The sequence below is a fragment of the Ptiloglossa arizonensis genome, chromosome 13 (assembly GCF_051014685.1).
Source record: "Ptiloglossa arizonensis isolate GNS036 chromosome 13, iyPtiAriz1_principal, whole genome shotgun sequence".
Taxonomy (NCBI): Eukaryota; Metazoa; Arthropoda; class Insecta; order Hymenoptera; family Colletidae; genus Ptiloglossa; species Ptiloglossa arizonensis.
This window is the reverse complement of record NC_135060.1, coordinates 4683779-4710887: the sequence shown is the minus strand read 5'-3', so window position 1 is coordinate 4710887 and position 27109 is coordinate 4683779. Positions and strand designations below refer to the sequence as shown.

The following is a 27109-nucleotide window of genomic DNA, read 5'->3' as shown; positions in this document are numbered from 1 at the left end:
ACGAATCTACAGACCTAACCCAATACATTCGACGACCGCGACGCTTTTTCCTCCCCGAGTGACGAATAAAAATAATAATAGTCGCACGATTGGTCGTCTTGCTCGTTATCTATTATTCTAGTAAAAAAAAAATAAAAGAAGAAAAAAAAACTTTCCTCGTCTCCGTCCGAGACATCGTCAAACGTACGCACACGGTCGTACACCAGGATCCCCTAATGCAACGAAGACTTTCTTCCACCACGCGACTGTTGCTCCGTTACACACATATATCCGAAATGTGAACCGCGATATGCTTCACTTCCCCGGTTAAACTAGCATAAGTTGTTGGTCGGGTAACCAAGTGGTGTCTGAGAGAAAGAGACCAGCGTTGTAATTATATAATAAGAGTGGATTGTTACAGTGGTGGCAGGTAAGACGAGTGGTAACGCCGAAACGAACGCGAACGGAACACCCGGCCGAACCACCGTTTCGTTCTGTTGAGTATCTTCCTTTTTTATTAAACCATTCGCGGCCCCCACGACGAGATATCCGCGCTCCAGCGAGCGTGTTTCTGTTTCGCGCAACCGTCGCGCGCGAGCGCGAGCGCGAACGAGCGAGCGAGCAAGCGCGTATTCACGCGTTTCGCGACCGGTATTGTAAGCAAAAGTGCAGGTTCTACCCGGGGTACTGCTAATTTATGCTACGTCCACCGTTCGATACCTATCGAGAGTAAAAGTCCGTTTCCGATATCGGCCCACGCTGAGATCATCGATCTGGCTAACGCAAAAGTAAAGGGAAATTTCGCGATCTGTTTATTGTGCTAGTGCGAGCTCCGATGGTCGGTTAATTGGTGAAGTAAATCGGTCCGAGGGTACCCGATTCAATGGTGTGCTTATATAAGTGAGACTCGAAGTAAAAGTTCGGGAGATAGTATGGATATTATTATGCAGGATTTCTTAAGCGGCGGCTCGTGTATTGTAATTGCTGCAAAAGGATGTTCAGGTAATTGCGTACGCTTTAATGCAATTCTTTCATTTAATTTCCATTTTGTTCTCTCTTCTCTTCTCGTCTCTTCACATTTAACGAAATCCCCGTTAAACGAGAACCACACGACGAACGAACGAACGAACGCGACCCGAATCTCGCAATTCGTCGTTAAGAGTTTTTCTTCGACCCGCATCGGATCCTTAATCGCAACTCCACGAGTGATGCAATACTCGATTAGATTTTCGAGTTCCACGATTGTGAAATCATAATAGAACGCACAACGATCGCGGAGTTGCAACGATTTGCGGGCACACCGAGGATTAAAAGCTTCAACACCGATACTTTGTACATATGTTCAACGCTGAATTATATCGTTCACCGTAACGAAATGTCACACTTTTTCGAATCTTGGATCTCGACGAAGTGAGACATTTTCTCGAATCTTGGATCTCAACGAAACGAGAAATTTCGTCGAATCTTGAATCTTAACAAATTTAGGAATTTTCTTCGATCTTAAAAATTCTTCGTTCGTACCTTCGGGTGCACAATTATCTTCGAGAATAAAGTTTGACGCCGGGTTACGAGATTATCTCGACCACGTTCTCCAACGTTACGAAATACAAACGAAAAATCTTCCAGGATGTACTATCTCGAAACGTACAACTTTCTTTTACCGTATCAATTTCATGGATGTTTCCAGTTTACAAGGCTATTAACGCACACGCGCGCGGTTAGTCAAAATTTCGAACGACGTCTTTTGTCAAAACAACGCTCGATGAAAGTAAAAAGAAAACTTTCACTCTACAAATGTTCGTCATAAAATAGCGAGAAATTATTCCGACTCGTTTTAATTAGGTAAACCGTCTCAAATGTTAGCCAAACCGAGGAAACTTTGTACAATGATTGTCTAAGAACGTCGCATTAGTAATTCTGAAGTTTTCCACGGGTAACTTTCAATAAAGTATGTCATTGCATAAATTTACTTACGGAAAGTGTCTAAACAAGAGATAGGGTATAAATGAAAATATCAGTGTTCAAGATTTGTGCTACATTTCGAAGAACAGGTGTTTTTGTACTCTTTAGATGAAAATATAATTTTTTTATATCGTGCCAAAGTCATTGGATTAAATTAAATTTAAATAATACAAATGTAATGCTTCTCGAGTATCGGAATAATTTGGAATCGTTTATTGAATCTTAATGTTTTTCGAGTTGGTCTGAATCTTCGATGATAGTAATTTGTAAGATTTCATTAATAGTATAAATTTATTTGAAGAAATTAGAAACGAGCGAAAAATCAAAAAGCAAAACGTTGCCTTTATTGTGCAGGATTAATACATTTCTGATAAAAGAATATTAATTGGGCAAACAGCTAAAAATATTTATACAGACACTATTGAACTGCTTGTTACTGCTTAAATAACTAACAAATATTTCATTTTAACTACTAACGAAGACGGTGTTAATAATTACTAATATTTATAACGAGTTTGCACAAATTCTAGCGGTGAGCGTAATGCAAAACTAGACCGACAAGTATAATTTACACATTCTTTAAAAATGTATTTACCACTGTATTCGTAATGATAAGAATACCTCCTCGATAAAAGTTACAAATCTGACTTCGTTGAGAGATTTTGAACAAGTACGATGGACGATTTTATTCCAGGAATAGAACTATTTTATTTACGTTTACACGATTAGAAATTTTTCAGAAGTGTTTCGAATAACACATAGTTGAAAATGGTTAAAAAAAAAACTCGTATTTTATCGCTAATACTTTCACAAAAATACAATGATTAATAGACAAATTTCAATTTTCATTACGGTAGTCGGCTGATTTTTAATTATACAGCGGCCAGCTATACGAGTCGTCGAGTATGAGCGACGGTGATGATTCCGAAACATTTATCGAGGGAGCAATCTGGACTTCTAACGAAGAGTTACTGTACGTAGCGTGTTGCCAAACACGCAAGAATGAAATGAAATCTTTAAGAATGATAGAATGTACAACAAAATATTATTCAACAAAGTGAAAATGTGTGAATTTTATTTTGCAAACGTTACGCATGATTCTCAAATTAGCTCGACTTTTTTCAATTATTTACCCATTTTAGTCGACTCGTGTTTTATTAATCCCAGTGTCAGAGATCTTGACTGTGCATGTCGCTACAAATTATCGTTAACGATATCATTGATATACGATATCATAAAAAATGAAACGGGATCGACATAACTTTCAAGGTAATTCTACGTATCCCTCCCTAAAACACTAATAATATTAATACGTCACGGTTGCAATCGTGTTCGTCGATTGAAAAGATTCAGATTCACGTTTGAAGTGACTGCTTTGTAGAAAAAATTACTCGCAAACGGAAGGATATCGCAATACAAGTTTCACCATTTTTGAGAACAAGGTATTACTTTCTTTATTCCAACGCGTAATCAGATTCAGTTTCGTATTAATTAATTTAACTGTCGGTACTCGTACAGCAGAAAGGAATTACGAAGGATTCGCGTATCATTCGCGTATAATCGCTATTCTGGGGCTCGATGGTCCTTTCTGGAACAATAGAGATACAAAAGGACTTAAAATTGAAGTAATTATAAAAATATCAATCGACCATTGTTCTTAATAATAATGAGTACGAAAATCTACTTACCGGGGACACATGGAATTGTACACGTGTTCTATTTGGCAGTGAGAACACATCGGAAACATGAATGGAGTTGCAAAATACGAAGAGTGGTAAAAATGTGTATCGAAAATAAAAAATTCAGCAAATTAATTATGTATCAAAGAACAGTTCCAGAACAAAGGACCGACGATTTGTAAGGGGTTAGGGAAACGGATAAATTGCCAAGTGTTGAGAGAGAACAATGGTATAATGGAATTATGCATGTGTCGAATTGTTCTTAGAGAAAACATCGTGACAAGTTTCGATAAACGAGAAGAATCTGCGAGACGATCCATAGGATGCAAATTAACGAAAAAAGGAAAAATAGATCGAAAATTTGGTGGATCGATAGTAGGGATATTTTATCTATAGGACATCTTTGTTAATTTGCATCGTACGGAGTGTCTCACAGATTCTTTCGATTATTCATACTTGTCATTGTGTTTTTTTTTTTTTTTTTCAAGATACAACACGACACATGCATAATTCTATTATACTATTGTTTTTTCTCAACACTTGGCAACTTATCCGTTTCCCAACTTATTACAAATTCTCGGTCTTTTATTTCAGAAATATTCTCTAATGCATAATTAATTTTCTAATTTTTATCTTTGACGATTACCCACACTGATAGTTTCGATGCGATCTCATTGTTAAATAAGGCACGTGCGCATTCGTATGTCCTCGTAAATCGACCTTCGTACTAATTATTGTTAAGAATAATTGTTAACTCATACATTTATTCATATTTTCGTAAACACTTTCAATTATTCAGATTTTTATGTTCCTTTTCGTGCAAAAAAGACTGCACTTCGGGGCCAAAACGTGCAACGGTGATCAATGCTAATTTTCAAATAATTTATATTATATTGAGTAAGGTAAAAATATACATAATTAAATTTCCTGTAACGATATCGATATCGATTCGAAGTTTCGTTCGTTTTAAATAAAATGATTCATTTTCGAAGCGGTTGTATCATAAGGGCTCTATTATTCTTCTGATAACATTTCGTTGCAATATTTTACTGTACAACGTAAATCGAATCCTTATAAGACGATTACTGCTCGTGCAAGAGTCGAACCAAAAACACTGATAGCTTCAAGGCGGTGCAATTTCAACGAACACTACTGTAAACAGATCAAGTCTCTGGAAATCGTTACAAATAACGAACGATCTGTTTCTCCTATACGAAACCGAGAAATTAACCCTTAACTGTCCTGAAGTGTCTCAAGTTTATCAACCACCGTGTTCAAGCTATTTTTCATACGAAGAGAAACTGCTTACTAAACATTTTTATACGAAGTATAGAAAAGAAACTATTTATTTCGATCGATACGTATATTCAGGGCAATAGGGTAACAAGAATTATATTAATTTTATATTCTTTTACGATACAATACTTTTCGAAATACTCTCTAATAGGATAAAAAGCGAGAATAAATTCACAGAAGTGACCTGGTACGATATTTAACGCATGAATTGTAAATATGTAAATAATAAAAGTAACAAAAGGAACAACATAATTTTTGTCGCCATAAGCGGACCCCTTAGCGAAAGTGCCAATAAAATTTAGTTAACACGGATAACAAGCGAGAATAAATTCACAGAAGTGACCTGGTACGATATTTAACGCATGAATTGTAAATATGTAAATAATAAAAGTAACAAAAGGAACAAAATAATTTTTGTCGCCATAAGCGGACCCCTTAGCAAAAGTGCCAATAAAATTTAGTTAACACGGATAACAAGCGAGAATAAATTCACAGAAGTGACCTGGTACGATATTTAACTCATTAATTGTAAATATGTAAATAATAAAAGTAACAAAAGGAAGAAAATAATTTTTGTCGCCATAAGCGGACCCCTTAGCAAAAGTGCCAATAAAATTTAGTTAACACGGATAACAAGCGAGAATAAATTCACAGAAGTGACCTGGTACGATATTTAACTCATTAATTGTAAATATGTAAATAATAAAAGTAACAAAAGGAAGAAAATAATTTTTGTCGCCATAAGCGGACCCCTTAGCAAAAGTGCCAATAAAATTTAGTTAACACGGATAACAAGCGAGAATAAATTCACAGAAGTGACCTGGTACGATATTTAACTCATTAATTGTAAATATGTAAATAATAAAAGTAACAAAAGGAAGAAAATAATTTTTGTCGCCATAAGCGGACCCCTTAGCAAAAGTGCCAATAAAATTTAGTTAACACGGATAACAAGCGAGAATAAATTCACAAAAGTGACCTGGTACGCTACTCAATGTATCGATAGTAAATACGTAAACAATCAAAATGATAAAACGACTAAAACAATTTTCCCCGTATAATCGACACTGGACCACGGTTAGTAAACGTGTAGTACCGCTTCTATGGCGGCATTGGTCCGTTAAGGGTTAATATAGTAGCCCATCGAGTACTTGTAAGAGCGTGCGAGATGATTCATAGCCAGTTGCACAAACCACATTTCGGAGCGATAGTTTTGTTGAAAAGACGGAGGCAGGTAACTGTTGCGTGGCTAAACCTGATTCGCGGGATCGCGACTCGGTCTTGCTTGCACGTGAGGCGTTATTTTCATAGAACTGATATCTGATTGTTAGACGGCGCCGAGGAGCAACGGATTTCCATTCCTCGTTCCAGTTATATTTCATCCTGGTAGAGAGAGAGCAAATTGTGTATCAATACGTGGCGTGTAGGACGACTATTAGTCACTTTAGCCATTTTATCCGCTACGTCATTACGCTCGAATCCCTTTTCTAAATACGGATGCAATCCCCCGACGTTACAAAATTATCTTTGTCGCTTGACGCGTTTACAAAGGAAGGATTCGCTCCTGGTTCCAGGGACGTGAAAAAATTCGTTGCTTCTGGTTGGATTCTCGCCAAGTCATTTCGATGGCTCAACACTGTCTCTTAAAAGTACAACGATCGCCATAACCGCTGATCGCCGTTCACGATTTATCCTGGCGTTGTTACATTGTTCGTTCGATAGTTGTCCATTCTTGCGAAATTCAACGACTTTCTCACTGTTCTTCGTATAGATTGGCAATATTTTTGCGTTTCGATATTTTATATCGAGCATTTTTTGGTTTGTATATTTTATACTCGATGTTCGTTTTTCATATTTCTGGTTAACGTGTGTTTTGTTATAAATTGTGTACGTTTGCTTGGAATATAGATAGATAGGCTCGTTAGTGCTATTTGCTTTTTCTAGTTATTATCTGGTCGTGTACGGAGGTTGAAATTGTCCAGGATTTTGTTCGTGCTTGTTGCCTTTATGGACTTCTAAATTCGAGAGTATTTCTCGTTGACGATATTTGCCGTATAATTTATAATATTTTTAGACGTAATTGGCAGAGAACTTCTGTTCTGTGAGTCGAGTGTAGCTTCTGTTGCAATTTCGTCGGCCATTTCGATTCCTGGCTCCTGATACGATGGTATCCGTGATAAAACGATGGTAGTTTCGTTACTACCTAGTTGGAGATACATTTATACAATTGCTTTTCCAAGATCAGTGAACAACACTTTCCTATATTCGACAGGTTGGCGAGTCGTTACATTCGTCCACTGAAACTCGGCACACTGCACGAACAATTCATTTTAAAACTATCAGAATTTTTCTCGTAGATACCAACGGTATTTGTATAAAAAGAAATTCATTTTCTTTTCGTCAAGAACACGAAATTCGTCGGTCAATATTGTTTTCGAAAGGTACGATATTTCTCGATAGTATTCGATTCGTGTTACGCCCCTCTACTCGAAGTATTAAACCGTGGTCGGTAGTAATAACCTAGATAGAGTTGACGCGACGTTAAACATATGCGTAACAAATATTCCAAGATAGATACATACGAGGAAATTTAATTAAAATAAAAAGGAGTGGTACGAGATAAACATTCAGGTCGTTTGTTCGAATGAACGAACTGATGCAATCCTCTTTTAAGAATTTATATATATATATAACGATAACCTAGATAGAGTCGACGTATACTAAACGTACGTACATACATAATAAATATTCAAAAGTAGGGGTAAAAGAATCCTCTTTTGGTCGTTTGTTCGAACGATTGAAAAAAATACAACTCTCCCTGATGAATTTTCACGCAACTATCCATCTTGATATTTCTATCGTCATTTCCTGCATTATTTTGTTTCTTTTCTTCGCATCTTCTGTAACACTCGCATCACCTTTTCTAGCGATCTGTTCTAAACTCGTATATTCTCGATCTGAGATGGTTTTCTCGTTCCATTATCGCGACGTAATTTACGGTTGTCTTTATTCTCGATTCTCGGTTTCGACCTTCTACGGTAGAAACGTATTCTTCGTCTTTGCTGCCTCGTTAACAAGGCCCTCGTCCGGAGGTCTCTGTTTATTCGTTGATTCGTTCCCATTTAATTTATCCCCGCGTATCGAGAGTGCTCCGATCGCGATGTTCCGGGGCTCTGCGTACCCTCTCACCGACGTTACTAAATTTCAAGCCTCTTTTTCTCGCGTACTCACTCGTCAGCTCGATACCGTTCCACGCTCCTCGCAAACTCGCAGCTCGTTGTTCCATCCATCCCCACACCGCGCGATTAATTTTACTCGTACTTTCAAGTTGGATACAAGTCTAGGGTTAGATCGCGAACGATTCACCGAACCGCGCCCTTTCACTTTGCTTTCCCCGCGAGTGTACTTCAATTTATATTTTTTTCTTTGCACGGTCTCCGTACGGCTGAAAAATTGATTGAAATAAAAAAAAAAGAAATAAAAATCTAACGCAGGGTCCTGTAAACGGTGTCTCGTCTCGGGGAGGATTCTCGGAATGTAAAGTTCTCGATTAGGAAATATTTACAGGGTACTTCGATCTTTATCTCACCTTCCTTCGAAATCGTTGAAAAACAAAAAGAAATACGAGTAGAGAGCATCGCAGGACGCTCCAATCGTGTAAATTTTCGAGAAGACTCGTAACAATGTAGAAATTTTCGAGAAGACTCGCAACAATGTAGACAGTTTTCAATTCGGAAATATTTACAGTGTACTTCTACTTTCTCTCCCTTCGAAATCGTTAAAAGAGAAAAAAAAAGAAATACAATTGCGAAACGCTGTGCATCGTTTCAGGGGTCAAGTTAAAAACCCAAGACAAACTCTCCGTTTGAACGTATTCACGGTGGTAGGTTATCCCGATGGCTGAAATTCTCTTAAACAGAGGGGGAAGGAATTCGCAAAAGACTTATGAAATGATCCGATACGCATTTTCTATCGCAAGAGCCGCGGCCCGGTCAATTAAGGTTCCACTTTCAGCGAGGTTGGCGCGAGTGAAACTGCGGGGCACCTCGTGCGCGATTCAGTGATTCGCGTTCGCTTAGCACCGCGGTCCGTCGTTGGCTCCTGTTGCACGGGCTCTTCCCAACGAATCATTCGACACGGCTTTGTTCACCGTAACACGTGCGTGTTCTTTCTTTTGCGGCAGCTCCGTTTCGTAGCTCCGGTCTCGCTTGTTCACGGTGGTCCGACCGGCTCGGGGAGTCGAGCGTTGCCGCGTGTCGCCAGAGGAATTCCTCACCGGGCCCCTTATTGGACGAAAAATATTTTCGGCTCCTCCCCGTCTCGTGGTCCCTTTCTTGTTTCTCGCGTTCGTGGTCCATCGCCGCTACGCGTCCGCGAGAAACACTGTGCCCGCGAAGCGTTCCGCGGATTCGAAAGGCGGAAGAGAGTATGTGATCTGTGTAAACTTGAACGAGAGGGTGATCGAAGCGCCAGCAGTGAATCGGAGAAAAATGATTGCAGGAAGAATGCGGTGAAACTGGGTGGAGATCGTACCGTGGCCCGGTGAGTGCTACCTGTTGAGCGTTTGTTCGAACCACTGTTGTTGCGATATCTACGTAGATACACCTAGCCGGGGGATAAGTTACCCGTACGGATACGTTTGGGATAAGGTACCAACGAGTAACGTGATCATTTTCAACCGTTCGAAATGTGTTTCCACGGTTCGTAAGGAGAGTAAACGTAGGGTCAGGGTGTAATGTATTAGAGTATTGGAGTGTCATTTTTAACCGATCGAGATTCGTTTCTTTTGTCGTTGACGCGAGTAAGAGTAAGCTTGTATCGGTGTGCAGGGTTGGGGGTTACGGTATGAATTCGATGTAATTTCTGAACGATTGAGATTCGTTTGTTTTATTGTTAACGTGGGTAGAAGTAAGTTTATGTTGGTTTGTGGTGAAAAAGACGAGGAACGTTTTCATTTTTATTAATTGATTGGAATTTGGTTCTATGGTCAATGAGAGTAAAAGTAAGCTCGTGTTGGCCTATGGTGAAACAGTTGAGGAACGTTTTGATTTTTAATCGATTAGAATTTCTTTCTACGGTTAAGAACTGCGATTGTTATTTAAGAAGTACCATTACTTTACTTCCCTTAAGGTGTCTTAACGCTAGATTTACCAATCAGTCGAAATGACCGATTTTAACTGCTCTCGTTAATAAATTTGTTTCAAATTCCATAGAAAATTTTCTCAAAATTTATTACTTTCTCAACTTTGCGATCAATTTTAGAAATTTCTCGCGAAGAGAACCAATCGGTTTTCCCGAGATACGTACAAGGTATATCTTGATGCATCAGAATTTGTCGACAGTGTTAAAAGTGTGCGTGTTTTTACAACACAAGAAGTAAAGCAGTACTTCTTTTTTTTTTTAATTACAAGATAATATATCTCTCCAGTTTCAAAAAATAACCTCAATGTAATCGATAAAATGATACTCAATAATGTAAAATACCTGAAGTATAAACACACGAAATTTATTCGCGTTAGTAAATTAAAATACGTATGAAAACGATTGTATCTCTTTCCTTGGTAAACTAACCTAATGGAATAAATTACCTTCGCTCGAAACGGAAACAAGTCCGTGAACAGTACAATCTGGCTTTCTTGCAAGAGTTCAATCTCACCTGTAACAAACAATACGATTACGCTATTTGGTTTAGTTCATTCTATAAAAATATTATTTTATAAACGAACAATACCTCGACGTTAGATTCTGAAAACTGAAAATACTCGTAAAATATTCGCCTAGGAGATTAGAACTCCAAATGAAATAAAAAATGGTCAATTGTGAGCAGAAATACCGGTGAATATTCGTATAAAAGAAAATTCAAACTCCGATGGAGAGAAAAAAATTGTCGATATACTTTACACGAGGAAATTCTTTGAATTTCGTGAAATTTTAATTTCCTGAATTTAAATTCATCAAAAGTTCGAGCTTTGGGGAACAAAAATAGACACGTGTGTATCTCCCACGATCTTCCACGTAACACATGTGGTGCACGTGTGGTGACAGAGAACTGATTAATTAGGAGCATAATGCGGTTGTAAAAATGAGCCTGTAACAGTCTCGAAAAAACTATATTTTACAATCGGGATAATATTAATTATTCATTCTCGTATAGCCGTGTCTCGATGCAAGAAGTTGAAAACTTTATCGCTGACAAGCGGATTTATAGGCATCGTTAACATTTTATGTAAAATCTCAATAATGTACGAGTCACGCGCGAACTTAATATTTCGTGATCAACGAGAACGAAGAGTTACGTTGTTCTATGCGGGAGTTTTGCTGAACAAATGGGGCGTTTTGATACATAAATATCATTAATGACGTAGAATTCACTGTACTGTTGCACTCATCGACAAATTAGCGCGATCATTGCAGTCGCGTGTTCTTCGCGTAAACGCTCCGCTTAGGCGAATGGTTAGGTTGTGTAATTAAATTATATTTGTTGAATACACACGATAGTAAGTTTATTATTTAAAAATCAAAGAGCGAAGAGATAGTTTTATACTAGTAGTTACTGATATTTATAGAAGTAAATACTAACTCTAAATTCGGAGTTTTAAAATGTTCTTGGTTTCGGTTATTATTGAATAATAGATTTAATAATCAAAAATTGAAGAGACAGTTTTACACTAGTACTTACTAATATTTACACAAATAAATACTGACTCTGAGCTCGGAGTCTTGAAATGTTCTTGGTTTCGGTTATTATTCAATAATAGATTTATTAATCGAAAATTGAAGAGACAGTTTTGCACCAGTACTTACCAATATTTACACAAATAAATACTAACTCTGAACTCGGAGTCTTGAAATGTTCTCGGTTTCGGTTATCACTTAACGATCGAAAATTAAAGAGACAGTTTTACACCAGTAATTGGCAACATTTGCACCGATGAATATTAATTCTAAGCAACTGTTCCAAGTTTTCAAATATTCTTAATTTCCGTTGTCAAAATGTTCCGATGTTTACCTCGACACCTGTGACAGGTGCTCAATTTGGTAATTTGGTCATGGTGATAAAGAGGTGTCAGGTTTCTATTTGCTCGAATTTGTCATAGGTTTGACAGCTCTGGTGTTTTTTTTTTTTTTTTCAATTTTTCTACTCGTCGTAAAATGGTACTATCGATACAAATTTTGACACTTACGAGACCACGAATACGTAAATTTATGGATTCGATGAACTATTATGGTTCTAGAGAAGACATCGAGCGAACGCGTTGGTTGCTATAGTTTTATCACAAGGATCGACTATTGTTTGCAAGGAAAAATTTTACTTTAATGAGACAATTTTTGGAGAATTTATTCTCCTTGCAGATGTACGAAACGAATACTGTCCCTTGCTACGTGACTCACAACAATAAATTATTCGTGTATATTCTTCAGGCTGTAATCTAAAGTGCGACAATTACAAGTACGTATTATAAAACGTTTGTTATCTAGATGGAATCAAGCGACGTGCATCATTGAAAGAAAAAGTTAATCGATAGCGTTCGCTAATTATCTTCGTGTTTATAAGATTTCCCAAATAACGATATCATTACCGAGAAATGTATGTCTACAAGTGGGCGATAACGAACATAGTTAAAATTATATAATTAAGGTGTCACCGATGAATCGATCAGTTTCATTCCGAATTCAGAAAGGTAATAATCTCTAGTAATCGTTGGAGGTATGTTTAATCAGTGTTTAAAGAATTTATATTATTTCTTTCTCGTTGTTCGTTTAAAGTAGCTACGTTTCAGGAAACACATTTATTGGTATTACACGTACAAACGAATAAATTCTTTTTAAATATCTATTCATATTTCATCTGGTGAGAGTCTATTGCACAATTCCAATAATGCAAAAGCATTATCAAGTTTTCAATTTTTCTACGCATTATCGATATAAAAAAAAAAAGGCACCATTGAAATTCTGATCTCTACGATACGTGTAACGTATCGAATAACGTTACAAAATGAAAAGCTGAATATTTCGCTGACGTATGTTCATTTAGATATTTTTATTCGTTTTTCTGTGTGCCATTAATACGTACGAAAGAAACTATTGTCCTTTTTACACGAACAGTTACGATAAGTTATTTACAACGGAATCTGAATACGTATACACATTTGCACCGATAAATATTAATTCTAAGCAACTGTTCTAAGTTTCAAAATATTCTTAGCTTCCGTTATCAAAATGTTCCGGGATGTTACCTCGACTTGTTTGCGAAATTCGTTCGTTGCGTTGCGCTCACAAGTGGAAAGAAGTGTCGTTTAGCAATAAATGAAACCGGAAATGGAAGTTGTCCGTTCGAGATTGAAGTAGATCGTTGAAAAGGACCAACGATGACACGAGAGATATAAGTTGCAGGTAGTGGGGGTAGTGCATTGTGCAAGTCGAGCTCCTTGTTAGATCGGTTACCTCGATGATTGCGTAAATCTCGTTACTTTTCCGTACGTTCAACCCCTTTTTCTCCGACTATCGTTCTACTGAATCAAAACGCAACAGTGTCGCTATCCTAGCTCTCCACGAACCATAATTAACGTTTGCACTAACGCGCATTATTCCAAACGTCCTTCTATCGACTTCTCTTAATTTTATTACACTTGGACCGCTCTCGGTCGTGCTCGTAAAAACTGTTAAGACTGTCCGCGAAACAAATGTGAATTCCGGTTTGAAAAACAATATTTCAAAATACTATCGATCGTTTTTTAGCTGCTAAGATTACATTATTTTTGAAGAATAAAAGTGGATCGTTTGCCATTTGAAAAAAAAAAGGAAAATACTTATTAATAGGGTTAATACTTATTGTACAAGTGAGTACTTTAACGAAGAGCTTAACTGTAACTCCTTAATGCGCTTGCTAGGATCGGTATTCAATGATCGTACAGCGAGTTCGCAATTGTTTAAGCGGATCAACTTGAACGTATCGAAGAGACGAGTCGGTTGCTCTTCTCTGTTTAAATTGAATTTTTACACCTGTCGAATAAATATTCAATTGGATTATGTACACGACTAAATCGTGCAGTCCGGAGAACAGTCATGACGATAATTTAATTTTATGGGGGGAATTTATTGCTTCGCTTCGGTCTCAAGTACACGAACCGAGTATTTACTTACGTGCACAACTCTTCAACGTGTATTCAATATTTACATATTCACTTGAATCGAACGTGTCATTAGTTTCGTATTTGGAACGATTGGAAATGTACACCGTTCGAAACAATTACCAAACGATAGGAGATACGAGAAGAAAATAAGATTCTCTTTTGTCGCGTCTCGCGTAGAATGCGATTGAGGGCGAAAAAAATGTTTAAAATTTTTCAAGGTCGTACGAAGGTCGTTTTTGTGTTTCTCAAAGAAAGGCAATACTTTTTTCTTGGCTCTATGAACGAACAGAGAAGAATGAATCGAAGACACTAGTTTGAAGTGACCTTGGAGAAATCGAAAGTCACAGGAAAGGAGAAATTGTCGAAACGGACGAGAATCGAGTTCTCTGCTATTTGTTTCGGATCATTTACAAGGTACGCTCGAAATTTTTATTTGGAATCGTGTCGCGAGACATTTGATCGATTGCGAGAACAATTTCAATAATGATAATACGGTGCACCGACGTGTTGCACGGCAATGGTAAACTTGGACAGTGTTGACATTGATGCAAGTAAACTAAATAGCAGACAATCGACATTTCGTGTACTTGGACAATTACTCTTTTTCCGTGACTTTTATCGTTCAAAGGTCACTTCAAACTGTCACGTTCAATGTAAAAATATAGCGTTCCGCGTGAAACTAAATCAAAGTGATTTTGGTCTAATCTCGAAGAATTGCAAAGAGAATTTCGCGCCGTTAGATTCGACGCGAAGAACGACGACGATGATTTTTTCACACCTGACCTAATTTGTAAATTATTAAAAAGTTACAAGATCGAAGAATCTTGGAAACCGCTCAACGCAACGATTCGTTATTAACCGGTCGCATAAATTACGCTTTTGCGATTGTTAGAATATTTCGAACGTTCCTTAAAAAAAAACACGAAAAACAAATGAGAAATTCTTCGCATTTCGCGTTAATTTCAAGTATGGTAACACCGTAGACAATTTCACAAATTTCTGCAAAGTTACCGTACACTCGAAGAGAATTTTATATTACCCGCCAAAAAAATTTCGAACCCCCCTTCCTCGTCAAATATGACGTAATCGTTGAACGAATATCTCTCGTTTGGACAGATCCGCGTACGATGGTTACCTACTTTCTTTGTCGTGCGAGACATCAAACGAAATCCCAACGAGTCGTTCCGTGGTCTCGCGATCGCGTTCAGATTCACTTTCGATAAGTGTTCCCCCCCGATAGATCAAAACGGGGTACGTGCGCCACGGTGTACGGTTGCGTCGATAACGAATGTCCCAGAGCCCACGATCCGTGGCGAGTGCATTTCTCGAACTGGTCCAACCTTGCGGGGTTGTCTCGTTATCGATTCCTCGAGCTCGGTCCTGTTTCGATTCGCATGACGCGTACCGTACACGAGTGGTGGTTCACTGACTGGGTGACGTCAGGTCGCGGGCTCTTTCTCCGGAAGAGAGCGAATGTTCTCACCACCACACGCCTCGAGCTCTTTAATTAGCGTGTTCGGTATAACCGTGGCCCACGGATGCGGCTACTGCCAATGGGGACCCGCTCGCACCGAGAGGATAGACGAAACGTTCGCTGTGCGGATCGAGCGAGCAGCTTTCACGCAGACCAGTCTCGCTCAGCTGTCCCGGATGAGTTCTTTCTTTGTGCTGCGCCCGACCGAGCGGAGTCCGTGTCCCCTCGATCCAGCTACCCAAATGTCGCCGAATTGTCCGCCACGAGCCAGTGACACCGTCCTCTTTCGCCCGTAGTTACATACCGGTCGGAATCACCAGGTGAAAACTGCCACCGCACGATTTTTCGAAATCTTTTCACCACGATACTCGTATCCGACGAGATGGAATCCTCGAACGGGCGATCTCTCGCTGCCGAACGAGACACGCTTCATTCTCGATGATCGGGTTCGGCTTATCGCGTCGAGTGAATTATTATCGGAGCGTATCATCCAGTGAATTACCGAACACGATTATCGTAGTGAAAAATTGTGTGTATCGAATCGAGTGTACCCTTCCGTTTAGAGATCGTGTAACAAGATTTCACGTATAGGTGTTGCTATCGGTCGAGTATCGTTCGAATCGTTTACGAACCAATGGTGTCGTTTCCTTTCTAGAGTATAAAGCACGAATTGTTTCCGTAACGGATACGTAATTCACGCAAGTTGACGCACACCTATGGGCGATTTCGGGGGAGGATTTTTCGAACGCTCGATGTATAACGTTGACTACGAAACACGGTGACAGAGATCCGACGAACGATGGAACACGAGTCAGTGTATCGACACGTAACCGGTGAAGATTCCGTGGCCGAGGAGATAACGTAGCAACGAATTGGCGCGAACGCGTTGATCGAATCTCGATACGGAGATTAAATCGGTATCTTTGTAGAAATAACGCGATACAGTAGAGATACCGGCACCATTTCGATTTCGAACGGTCTCGTTTGGACTCGCGTAGGTTTTTATGGATTTTGGGCCGAGATTCATCACGGAAACGAGAATAACGTAGAAGTGATTAGACTAAATGCAATAATGCAACGATCGAATGCATCGATTTACCAGAGTGAACGCACGGATGGTTCGAAGTAGCTTGGGACGATTTGGAACTCGATTGTTATTTCGTGGTTGTTCGAGGCAATCGATCGAAATAAGAATTGCGATTGAAAGAGAGATTTATAACAGAGACACCGGTATGGATGTTGAACCAACGAATGCTCGAATCTCGATACGAGAAACAAACAAACCGGTAAGAAAACGGAAACAAGAATGTCCCTTCTGTGGACGTTGCTTGGGCTTTTAAAGATTTTACGAGGCTCGAGGCGATGTTTTCAAGTATGACTCACGTAAGATTCAGACGACATAGAATTTCAATGACGCAAACGAAGACTCAATTGCAATGGAAATACCGATTCGTTTGAAATTAACCGCAATCGAGGAACGTGCAACACACACGCGGGAAATATTCTGCTCGTCTTCTCGCTGGATTCACTTCCGACTGGTAAATCGATCCATCGATGTCTCCTTGGTAGAGATCGGTGAATTCCAGTTGAAAAATTCGATCTCAGAATTATCGAGGGATCGACGAAGATCTTGGTTTTCGAAAAACTGAGAAACAACCGTCACCGTGCATTTAATTGTTCACGGTGTCTCGCTCGTCGGATTGGAAAACAGATTGCGCTTAATAGGAATTTTAAGTTCGTTTATCGATGGAGAGTAACGAACCGTTTCGTCTCGAGGGTTTCCGAAAGCCCGAACAACGAAGGAAAAACGAAGGTCCTTCGATTCGAATCGCTAGGATCGGGTTTATCCGTGCTCGCGTTGCGTCAAAAGTTTCAACAATAAAAAGAAAGAAAGAAAGAAAGAAAGAAGGAAAGAAAAGAAAATACCCAACTCGTGGAACGATCTAATCTCGATGTCTCTCCGCGCTAATTGCACGAATGCTCTTTTCCAGACAGAACTTTCGCGCTAAGAGGATTACACGTCGTATTCGAAAGTGGAAAATCCAACGGTTCACGACCAATTGACAAGTATCGCCGGTTATCTTCACGGAAGGAATCATCCGTGGGGTCCGTCGGACGATCTCGAGACAGTGGAGATTATTAGAATAACGATCTCGAGTGACGCGTCCAGCGCGATCGAGACTTTCACACGAAAGGAAACCCCTCGTTGTTTTGTTATTTCCAATAATCGTCGAGTTTGAGCCCGTGCTGGAAGTCTAAGCGAGCGTACAAGCTGCTTTTACTTTCCGAGTTGGTGTACTCGCCAAGTATTTTATCTCGTACGAAACGACTTTGATTCCGTTTTCGTTCGAGTCTCGGGTGAAACTATAATTCGATTCGTTTAGTTCCGCGAGCATATAAACTTTCACGCTGAAAGGATTTCACGTTGCTTCGAGCACATTGTTGCTGCACTCGTAATTCTCGCTGCTCCGAACGTCACTTCGAATGTAACTTCTATCGGGGAACGAATAAATATCTCGTTATCGGACACGCGAGGATACGCGATTGTATTCTTCGGAACGATTATATAATCGATATAAATATATATTTATATATGCCGAATTATTGGTAAAATATTTACACGGATAAATGTGTTCGATAACGATGAGAAGACGCATCGATACCAAATTTGGGTAAAATATTTACACGGATAAAAGTTTTCAATAACGATGAGAAGACGCATCGATACCAAATTTGGGTAAAATATTTACACGGATAAAAGTTTTCAATAACGAAGAGAAGATGTATAGATCGAATTTGGATAAAGAATTTACACGGATCAAAGTTTTCAATAACGAAGAGAAGATGTATAGATCGAATTTGGATAAAGAATTTACACGGATAAAAGTTTTCAATAACGAAGGGAGGATAAATAATTTTTGATCCGTCACTGGTTGCGCGGAAAGTAACATTTGAATCGTTGAACGAATTGTACAGCACAATGTACGAATAAAAATTGAACTATTCAATAGAATAAACGAAACGAATAAATCGCTATACGTTGGTTTCATTCGAATCGAAAATTTTGCTCATTTCCAATTTACGTTAACTCTAGGAATTCTAGGATCTTCTAGATTATTTACAATTTATTCTACTTTCTCGAATCGGTAACGTTCGTTTCAATAAATTACAATTATTTATCTTGACAATATTGTTCGTTCCGTTGTGTTGAAAACGAGAAAAAGGAGAAACGTTAATATTGTATAACAATGCCTGGTAAATTGATATTTGTAAACACTACTTCGAAATAATATAGCACAAAAAGTGTTTCAAATTATCAACAAACAACGAGTTAATTAGCAATTTTAAAGAAGTATAATTTATTATTAACGCATCGACTCACACGTTTCGAGTTATTCTCGAAATAAACGTATTTAGAACTTACGGAATGCAATAACGATGAATAATTAAACGATAGATAAATAATAATAATGTGTGTGTAACGTAACGACATATTATTATTGCCTCTTACGAATCATTTGATTCGTGCTTAATACAAAATGGCTTAATTTCTCGTATCAGTTAGGTAAAACAATTATTTATCTTTAATGTGCAATCGCGTCTGCGGTTTCCACTTTTTCCTACTTTTATCATCTTTCGTGAGTAACAATATTTTTCCTCCATGGATACTACTAATTGATTTACAATTTTGACAATTGACTCGACGAAACGATATTCCAAACGAAATGTACAGACGTTCCCAAACACCCCTTGTGTTTCGTTCGAAATTTGTTACCAGAATTGTTCAATACGATGAAAAACGTAAAAGAATTGGCTCGTCGTTGCACGATGCATCGATAAAAAAATCGAACGTCACGATTCCTGTCATCGTCTGTGCAAAATTTCGAAGGATACAGGTTTTCCTATATCGGGTTACAAACGATGTCTAAATCGAAGAAACTCAATGTTTACGTGTAAGGTAATTCCCGGTTTACGAAGACAATGGAATATAAATGATGTCTAAAATGATGTAAGGTGTCGATAATGCTGGGGGTTTTATAATCGTGAAACGTTAAACCGAGAAATGTATTTAACGGACAAAATCTAAGGAACAATGGATACGGTTATCATTCACGTTCATGCGTCTCGACGATAAGGTGCATCCGTGTTCACCGGAGGCCAGAGACGGGTGATATTTTCATCCGAATGCAAGTTTCGAACAACGAACGAAAGAGAAACAATATTTTCTCGTTTATACGCCGGGTGATACGTACAGTTCGAGTTACAGAATTAATTATTTCGTAACGAGCAAAAATTCAAGTGCCCGGTCGCGAATCCACGGTTACGTGTTCATTTTATTCGTAATTTTTTTCTTCGTATAAATTACCGCTCGTCTCTGACCGAAGGTTCTTACTCATAAATAAGTTCTCACGCATCGAGTAAATTACACACGCAATTACGTACTTGATTCGAGCTGTTAGACTCGAGAGATCATTAATTAGTGTTTACCGTGGTGATTGCAACTCGAATCGGTGCTTTTTGTTTCCAGGTGACACTGGCCTCTAGTTGGATACAATGAAAGTGTACATCCTGCTCTCCCTTCTGGCGCAATTGGCGTTCGCTTTTCAACACCCGTTCCAGGTAAATAGACTCGCTTAGACACTTGCCCCCAATATCTACAGTTCCTCTGTTATCCATTGGTAAATATTAAATACACGTATAATATTAGTGGCCAACCTGGACAATCGTATTACACTAATGGGATCGCGACAAAGTGACGATCCAATAAGATACATTTTGGATACTTTGTCTCGAACACCCAATATCTACAGTTCCTCTGTTATCCATTGGTAAATATTAAATACACGTATAATATTAGTGACCAACCTGGACAATCGTATTACACTAATGGGATCGCGACAAAGTGACGATCCAATAAGATACATTTTGGATACTTTGTATCGAACACGAGCGTACAATTACACGAAATTTTCACTCACCAATTAACAATGCGCTCGATAAACTACAAATTTATTATATTTTATTACAAAATTCTGATCTACGGAAAAGCTATGGCCGATCACCTAGAACCACTTACGAGTTGGTAGAAAAGGTATGTAATAACCAGATCTTCTGGAATAAAAAAAAGAAGGAGGTTTTATAATCTGCGTTAATGTCATTATTGTTAAGCACATGGATTTTCTTTTATTTTTGTAAAACTTTTCGTATCGGTGTCGAAACGGTACAAAAATACAGAATAAATGTTCAAAGTTCAACTTCGAGTCGATAGAGAAATTAAGAAATACAATTTTTTCAAAATTTATAAATTTAACGTCGACACTAACGGAGATTATAGAATTTCCTTCATTTTTATTTCAAACGATTCGGTGATTCAATACCTTTTCGTACCAGTCGTAACGAAGACTACACGATTGTTCACATTTAGACAGGAATCAATAGTTTTTAAATAAAATTTAATCGACTCGTAGTTTATTACGTACGCGTGTCTAGCAATAAAAATTACACACACGACCTCGAGAAAAATGTCCAAAAGCTTTCTGGTTTTTCAGATAACCACCGATCGATCTTGGTTGAAAAATTGCACGGTATTTGGGATTCTTTTTCGTAAAAATTATTCTATCTATAAATTTGAAATATCGGAAACGTACGTTTGCTTAAGTTTCGACGAACCAGCTGTATCCTAGCTCACCGTGTATCGAAACTCACCTCTTCGAGAACAACGCGAGCTTCCAACCTTACAATCGTGACCAAAACGACCAAATCTGAAACTCTTAAGTTTCTTACGATCCCTGATAAAGTTTCGCGAAATCCTTGACCCGATCGAGCGTCGCGAAATTCGTAAACAAAACCAAATGGAAAACCAAAATCGACACCTGCATACAAATATTCAGAGAACGTTCAATCATTTCGCCATTTAGGTACCCAAATGCGGGCGTTATCGTACGAATTAGGATCAGTTAGAATTATTAAATGCACACTGGTTCGCGGTTGCATTTCAGTCTCGAGTGCATCGACGATTCGATGTCGCGTTACCAGGATATTTTTCTCGGGATGCTGGGATGTCTCGTGACCGCTGTACTATCGGTAGAGTTAGCAAAATACCGATCGGTGAAAATTTGCATCAACTTCTCGACCGGAAGCGACCGCGTAACGAAATTACGTCACGCGCAATAAAGAGAAAACGATTCGATTAACGAGGTGGTTAACTAGTTTCAGCCTGGCCAGTTGGATACCACCAAAGTATACGAAACCAAAGGATGTTGCAACTGTGTTTTCAAAGACACGGCGTACATGGAGTCCAAGTGCGGCGTAACCAATTCATTCATGAATTTGGTCCAAAAACTGATGAGTGCTAGGTGCGACATATCCGATCCTTGCAACAGGCTCGGCAGGGACGATGTACCGAACGGAGAATGGTGAGAATTTTACAACCGATTCCTCGATCTTATTATTCCCGGTGAAACGTGTTCAAGTATAACGTTTCAAAGGATAACTAACGTGGATCAACCGTGAACAAGTGTACGTTCGTGTGGGTCGCGCAAGTGTTTGTCCTCGTGTGATCCGCGTGTAGAGATGTACACTCGGAGTGATTCGAAAGTGCCGCGACAAGACTCAGGAGTGCACGATGCACGCATCCCGACTAAGAAGAGAAGGTCCTGATCGACACGAGTTCGTGAAACCTTTGCGTTCGAACGATTTCTACTCGTGGAATCGATTCGAATCCATGATACCAGTTATCGTATTTTCAAAATCCCAACGAGTATACCTCTCCTGGTAATTAAAAATGAACGCTAGGAAACTTAAGGGACTCTCGTGGATTTTCATTTCATATATCATTTTTAAATTGTTACAGTCACTCGTGAAGATCCCTCGTCACCTTTTTTCTCGTCAATCTCGTACAGAGTATCGAAATTTCTCCGAATGTTTTTGGTCCTCTTGAAATTATTCGCTCGATGTGAACAATTTCGAAGCTCGTAGATTGGCACGTAATTGTCGATTCGAAAGTGTGTCTCGATTCGACTTTGTTCTCTCAGCAATGCAAGAACCGTGTTCAGCGAAGATTTACGTTTGTTAGGTTGCGATTCGAATCAGTCATTTTTCTTTTCGACGTTTCGTCTATTCGAGGATCTGCTTAAAAATTACACGCCAGAGTATCTTTACTCTTAGACACTGTGATAATTATGATTCGGTAATTGATCAATAAGCGAAACGTGTCGAGCGTTTTCCGATTAAACGAAATCGTGGTAATTTCTAGGTTCGATTTCATCGTGGTCGGTGCCGGTATAGCCGGACCTGTCATCGCCAGGAGGTTGAGTGACAATAATTGGTGGAAGGTTCTGCTGATCGAAGCAGGACCAGAAGAGCCGACGATGACTGCCATACCAGGACTGGCGACTCACGCGATCAATTCCAGTTTAGATTGGAAACTCAAAACGGAACCCACGGAGCCTCATCCAACCGCATGTTTAGGTACGTGACATTTCTAAATTTCTTTGGAGCGTTTTATTCGACATTTGTTAGGTATTTTGGTGTCTACTGTAACTACAGTTATAGAACGTTGTCACGTTCCGTCTGTTTCTACTTAACACCGAGCAAACGTGGATTACAAAGTGATCGGGATAATTTGAACCTAACGGATAAAACTTTCGGGTATCACTGAACGGACGTTAAGGAAATCACAACGATAATTTCATTAAACAACGTAATGAAATTATACTCAACTAGACGCGCTGGAATAACGCGTGACGCACGTCGAGGAGTTTTGCACCTCGAAGGTGGAAATAACGCGTCACGCATATCGTGAACTTTTTTCCTCGGAATTGAAGATGACGTGCCATTCATTGAGAAACGTTTGTCTCAGAATCGGAGATGACGTGCTTTATACGTTGATAGACGGTTATAATAACGGTAAAGTCGGTAATGTCGTTCGATAGAGTTGAAAAATACTGTGTACACAGTTCGATCACAATCTGGTAAATAGCTGTCGGTGCAAACGGTTGAGAAAATATTTTACGTAGCATTGTAACTAAAAGGAACGTGTAACCTAAATGAACCTAATCCGGAGAAGGCCAACGAACGTTCGAAGAGGTCTGGAACCATTCATGTTTTCGATAGTACGTTTTCTGATCTTATTTGTCGTCAAATGTAGGTCTTATTCGTCTTCTCGATAGTACGTTTTCTGATCCTATTCATCTTCTCAATAGTACGTTTTCTGATCTTATTAGTCGTCAAATGTCGATCTTATCTTATTGATCTTCTCTATGGTACGTTTTCTGATCTTATTTGTCGTCACCAGAGACCGATGGCGTGTGCACGTGGCCACGAGGGAAGATGGTCTCCGGAACCGGAGGTATGCACGGGATGATGTACGCGCGAGGACATCCAGAGGTCTACAACGGTTGGGCCAGAGCCGGTGCTCACGGTTGGTCCTACGACGAGATCGTCCACTATTTCGAGCGAGCTGAGAATCCCGTGGATCAAAGCATGCTATCCGACAAACACCGAACGGTACCGATACCAGGCCCCATGAAGATCCAGTATTACCCACACAAGCCAGCGTTCGCCGATGAAGTTCTGAAAGCTGCCGACGAACTGGGATATCGTACGTCCAAGCTACGGGAATACACCCAGACCGGTTTCATGATCGCTCCGATGACCACCGAGGACGGACTACGCGGCACCACATCGAGAAACTACCTGAGACCGGTGTACGGTAGAAGGAACCTCCGAGTGCTGATCAACGCTCAGGTGACGAGAATTCTGATGAACCATTGGGAGAACAAAGCGTACGGCGTCGAGCTGATAGACAAGGACGGTTTCAAGAGGATCGTCAAGGCCAAGAAAGAGGTGATACTGACAGCCGGTGCGGTCGGATCGCCCCAGATTCTACTGAACTCTGGTATAGGGCCCAAGGAAGAACTGACAAAGCACGGTATACACGTGGTGAAGGATCTCCCCGTTGGTAAACACCTTCAGAACCACGTATCCGTTGCGGTTTATTATAGTATCAAGGACACGGCCTACGAGGCTATGACAATGGACAGCGTGAACGAGTACCTGGAGACCAGAACTGGTCCGTTGACCGACACCGGACTCACCCAAGTGACCGGGTTCCTACCGAGCAGCTACGCCACCAACGGTATACCCGACATTCAAATATTCTTCGATGGATTCTCACCGAAATGTCCGCGAACCGGGCTACAGTTCGAGTGTCTGAACGGTGCCCTGGCGCTTTGCTCGGACAGGAGAGAGATCGTGATGAGACCCACCGCGGTCACTATAGCCAGTTACGGAGAGATGAAACTACGTTCCGCGGATCCTCTCGCACCGCCTCTGATCTACCCGAATTACTTCACCGACCCGAAGGACATGCTCATTCTCTTGGAGGGTATCAAAAAGACCATCCAGCTGACGAACACGCCGACTATGAAGAATTGGGACCTTCGGTTGGAACCTGTCATCCATCCACTCTGCACCAAGTACGTGTGGTCGTAAATATTTTTACTGGCGGAGAGATTCGAAGCTCGGGAACGTGTCGCGTTGTTTCTCGTTCCCTATCGAACAACGTCACCTAGAAATCGCTATGAACGTATCGTAGCTCGACGAGTCGCGCACGAAAGCGCGTATTTTTAGTACACGTGCTGGAAAACAAAATAGCTGAGCGTGTATTCCTACGATCGATCTTAGCTCGGGTTGCGAGAAAATTCTGCATTGTCTATTAACGATACCGTAGAACTAGACGTCGGTTCGGGTGTCGGGAAACTGACAGGTGATACTCCAGACCTAGTCGTCCAGACGTGGTTTCGAATATCAGCTCGATGTGAGTCTAGCTGCCGAAATTGTCGAAATTTACTCGCTCGTAGCGATCGAGACTACGCACACTTCAACGGGAGTTCGTTCTCACGAGGTTCGGTACGTTCAAGTGTTTCCAAAGTAGGCGATTTTGTCGCGAGTGATCGGAGTCACTTCTACGAGAGTGAATCGCGAGATCGTTGATTCTGAACTCTCCGTTTGAGAAACAAAGTCTCGACACTCGACTGTAATCAAACAGAGCGTTCTTACTCAACACGGACCCGATTCTGAATCTCGTTTGTCGACATCGTTTGGGTGTTCGTGGTAGAGTTCGATCGCTTCGAAAGTCTGTACATTTTAACAAAACTCGAAGGTTAGTTTGTAGAAAACTGGAAGTCACGTCGAATCGATCGCAAAAGCTTCGAGCTTCTGACACGAAAATCTCTTCTCTTGTTCATCCAGCTACCACTTCGCCACCGACGCGTACTGGGAATGTTACATAAGGGCCGCAACGGGACCTGAGAATCACCAATCTGGAACTTGCAGAATGGGTTCGTACAACGATCCAACAGCGGTCGTCGATCCAGAGCTACGAGTGCGCGGAGTGTCGAACATTCGAGTTGCCGATGCTTCCGTATTCCCAATTGTGCCAAACGCTAACCCGATCGCTGCGATCATGATGACGGCCGAAAAAGCGGCCGACATGATCAGGCATACGTGGTCCAAGTTGTGAAGTACTTCGTTCAAATGAATTTCTACGTACTGTTTTAGGACGTTTAAATAAAGACTATTTTCTTTCGTCAGATATTACGATGTTACCTCTGTTCACTATTGTTTCTCCTGTCGTACAGTATTTCTGCGCAAGACTTACCTCGATGAGCGCCTCAGGATTTACACTCCTCGATGAACGATTTAAAAAATATAAATACAGCTCGCTCTCGTTTCACGTAATTTACTTAAAGAAGACGTTGCATTGTACAATTTAGGAAATTGTACTCGATATCGATAACTCGAACCATTGATATTGAAATACACCAGAGATTCGATTCTGGGATTCGAATAAGAGAGAAATATACAAGAACAAGAATCGTGGAAATATATAAAAAATGTTTTCCTGGACAATTTCTATCGAATAAAATTCAAATTTACACGACAATGAAATTGATCACATCGTTATGTATGTAAGGTTATATTTGCATTTTAATTGTTCCGTGCGTATTGGAATGTAATTATGCTCACATGCTTTTAACCTTGGAATAAAAAAAACTGTCGTGGTTAAAAAAAAAAAAAAACCAAATCTGTGCATTCTAAACGATTGCATTTTAAATAAATGAAACATCAGTTTCACGATGACGAGTGTAAACTATGATGATCGCTACGTGTGTTCAATGTCGAAACGTTTCTAGATATTTGTCTTATCGGCTAAACATTTTAAAGTATAATATTTGACATTTTCTGTAACTCTGGTAATATATTTGATCTCGTATTGTAACGAAAATAAGTTGGGTCGGGTACATGAACTTTGTTCAACGTTTACAATATAGGTGAGACGCGTTTCGAATATCAATCGTGGTGTACTCGGGTCTGGCTCCCTTCCACGAGATAAAACGTACACGCGTTATCGATTTCAAAATTTCATTCATACGTAAAAGGTCGTAAGCATAATGTTGAGCGTCGTTTCGCTCTTCGTGGCCGCACTTCGAACTTAACGGAGTGCAGCCTATTTGAAATGGTTTGAATCGCGACTGACGGGCACAGGCCGGACTTAGAGTTGTAAAGTCTAGTGCGACGCT

General features: G+C 39.8%; 2 protein-coding genes across 3 annotated transcripts in view; one reads left to right on the top strand and one right to left on the bottom strand.

Moving 5' to 3' along the window:
- The window catches only part of Flo2 (flotillin-2), a 146861-nt gene that overhangs the window by 30779 nt on the left and 88973 nt on the right, over window positions 1-27109 (bottom strand). The window lies entirely within an intron of this gene.
- Window positions 918-26278, top strand: LOC143153951 (glucose dehydrogenase [FAD, quinone]). Of its 2 annotated transcripts, none has more exons than XM_076325636.1 (6): window positions 918-981; window positions 20053-20144; window positions 21735-21940; window positions 22780-22994; window positions 23821-25003; window positions 25779-26278. In XM_076325636.1, exons 2-6 carry the CDS (start codon window positions 20079-20081, stop codon window positions 26047-26049), a joined length of 1941 nt encoding a protein of 646 aa, XP_076181751.1. In that variant the 5' UTR covers window positions 918-981; window positions 20053-20078; the 3' UTR covers window positions 26050-26278. The 2 variants fall into 2 exon arrangements, with proteins under 2 accessions (XP_076181751.1, XP_076181750.1); XM_076325635.1 differs by lacking the exon at window positions 918-981 and adding an exon at window positions 9110-9458.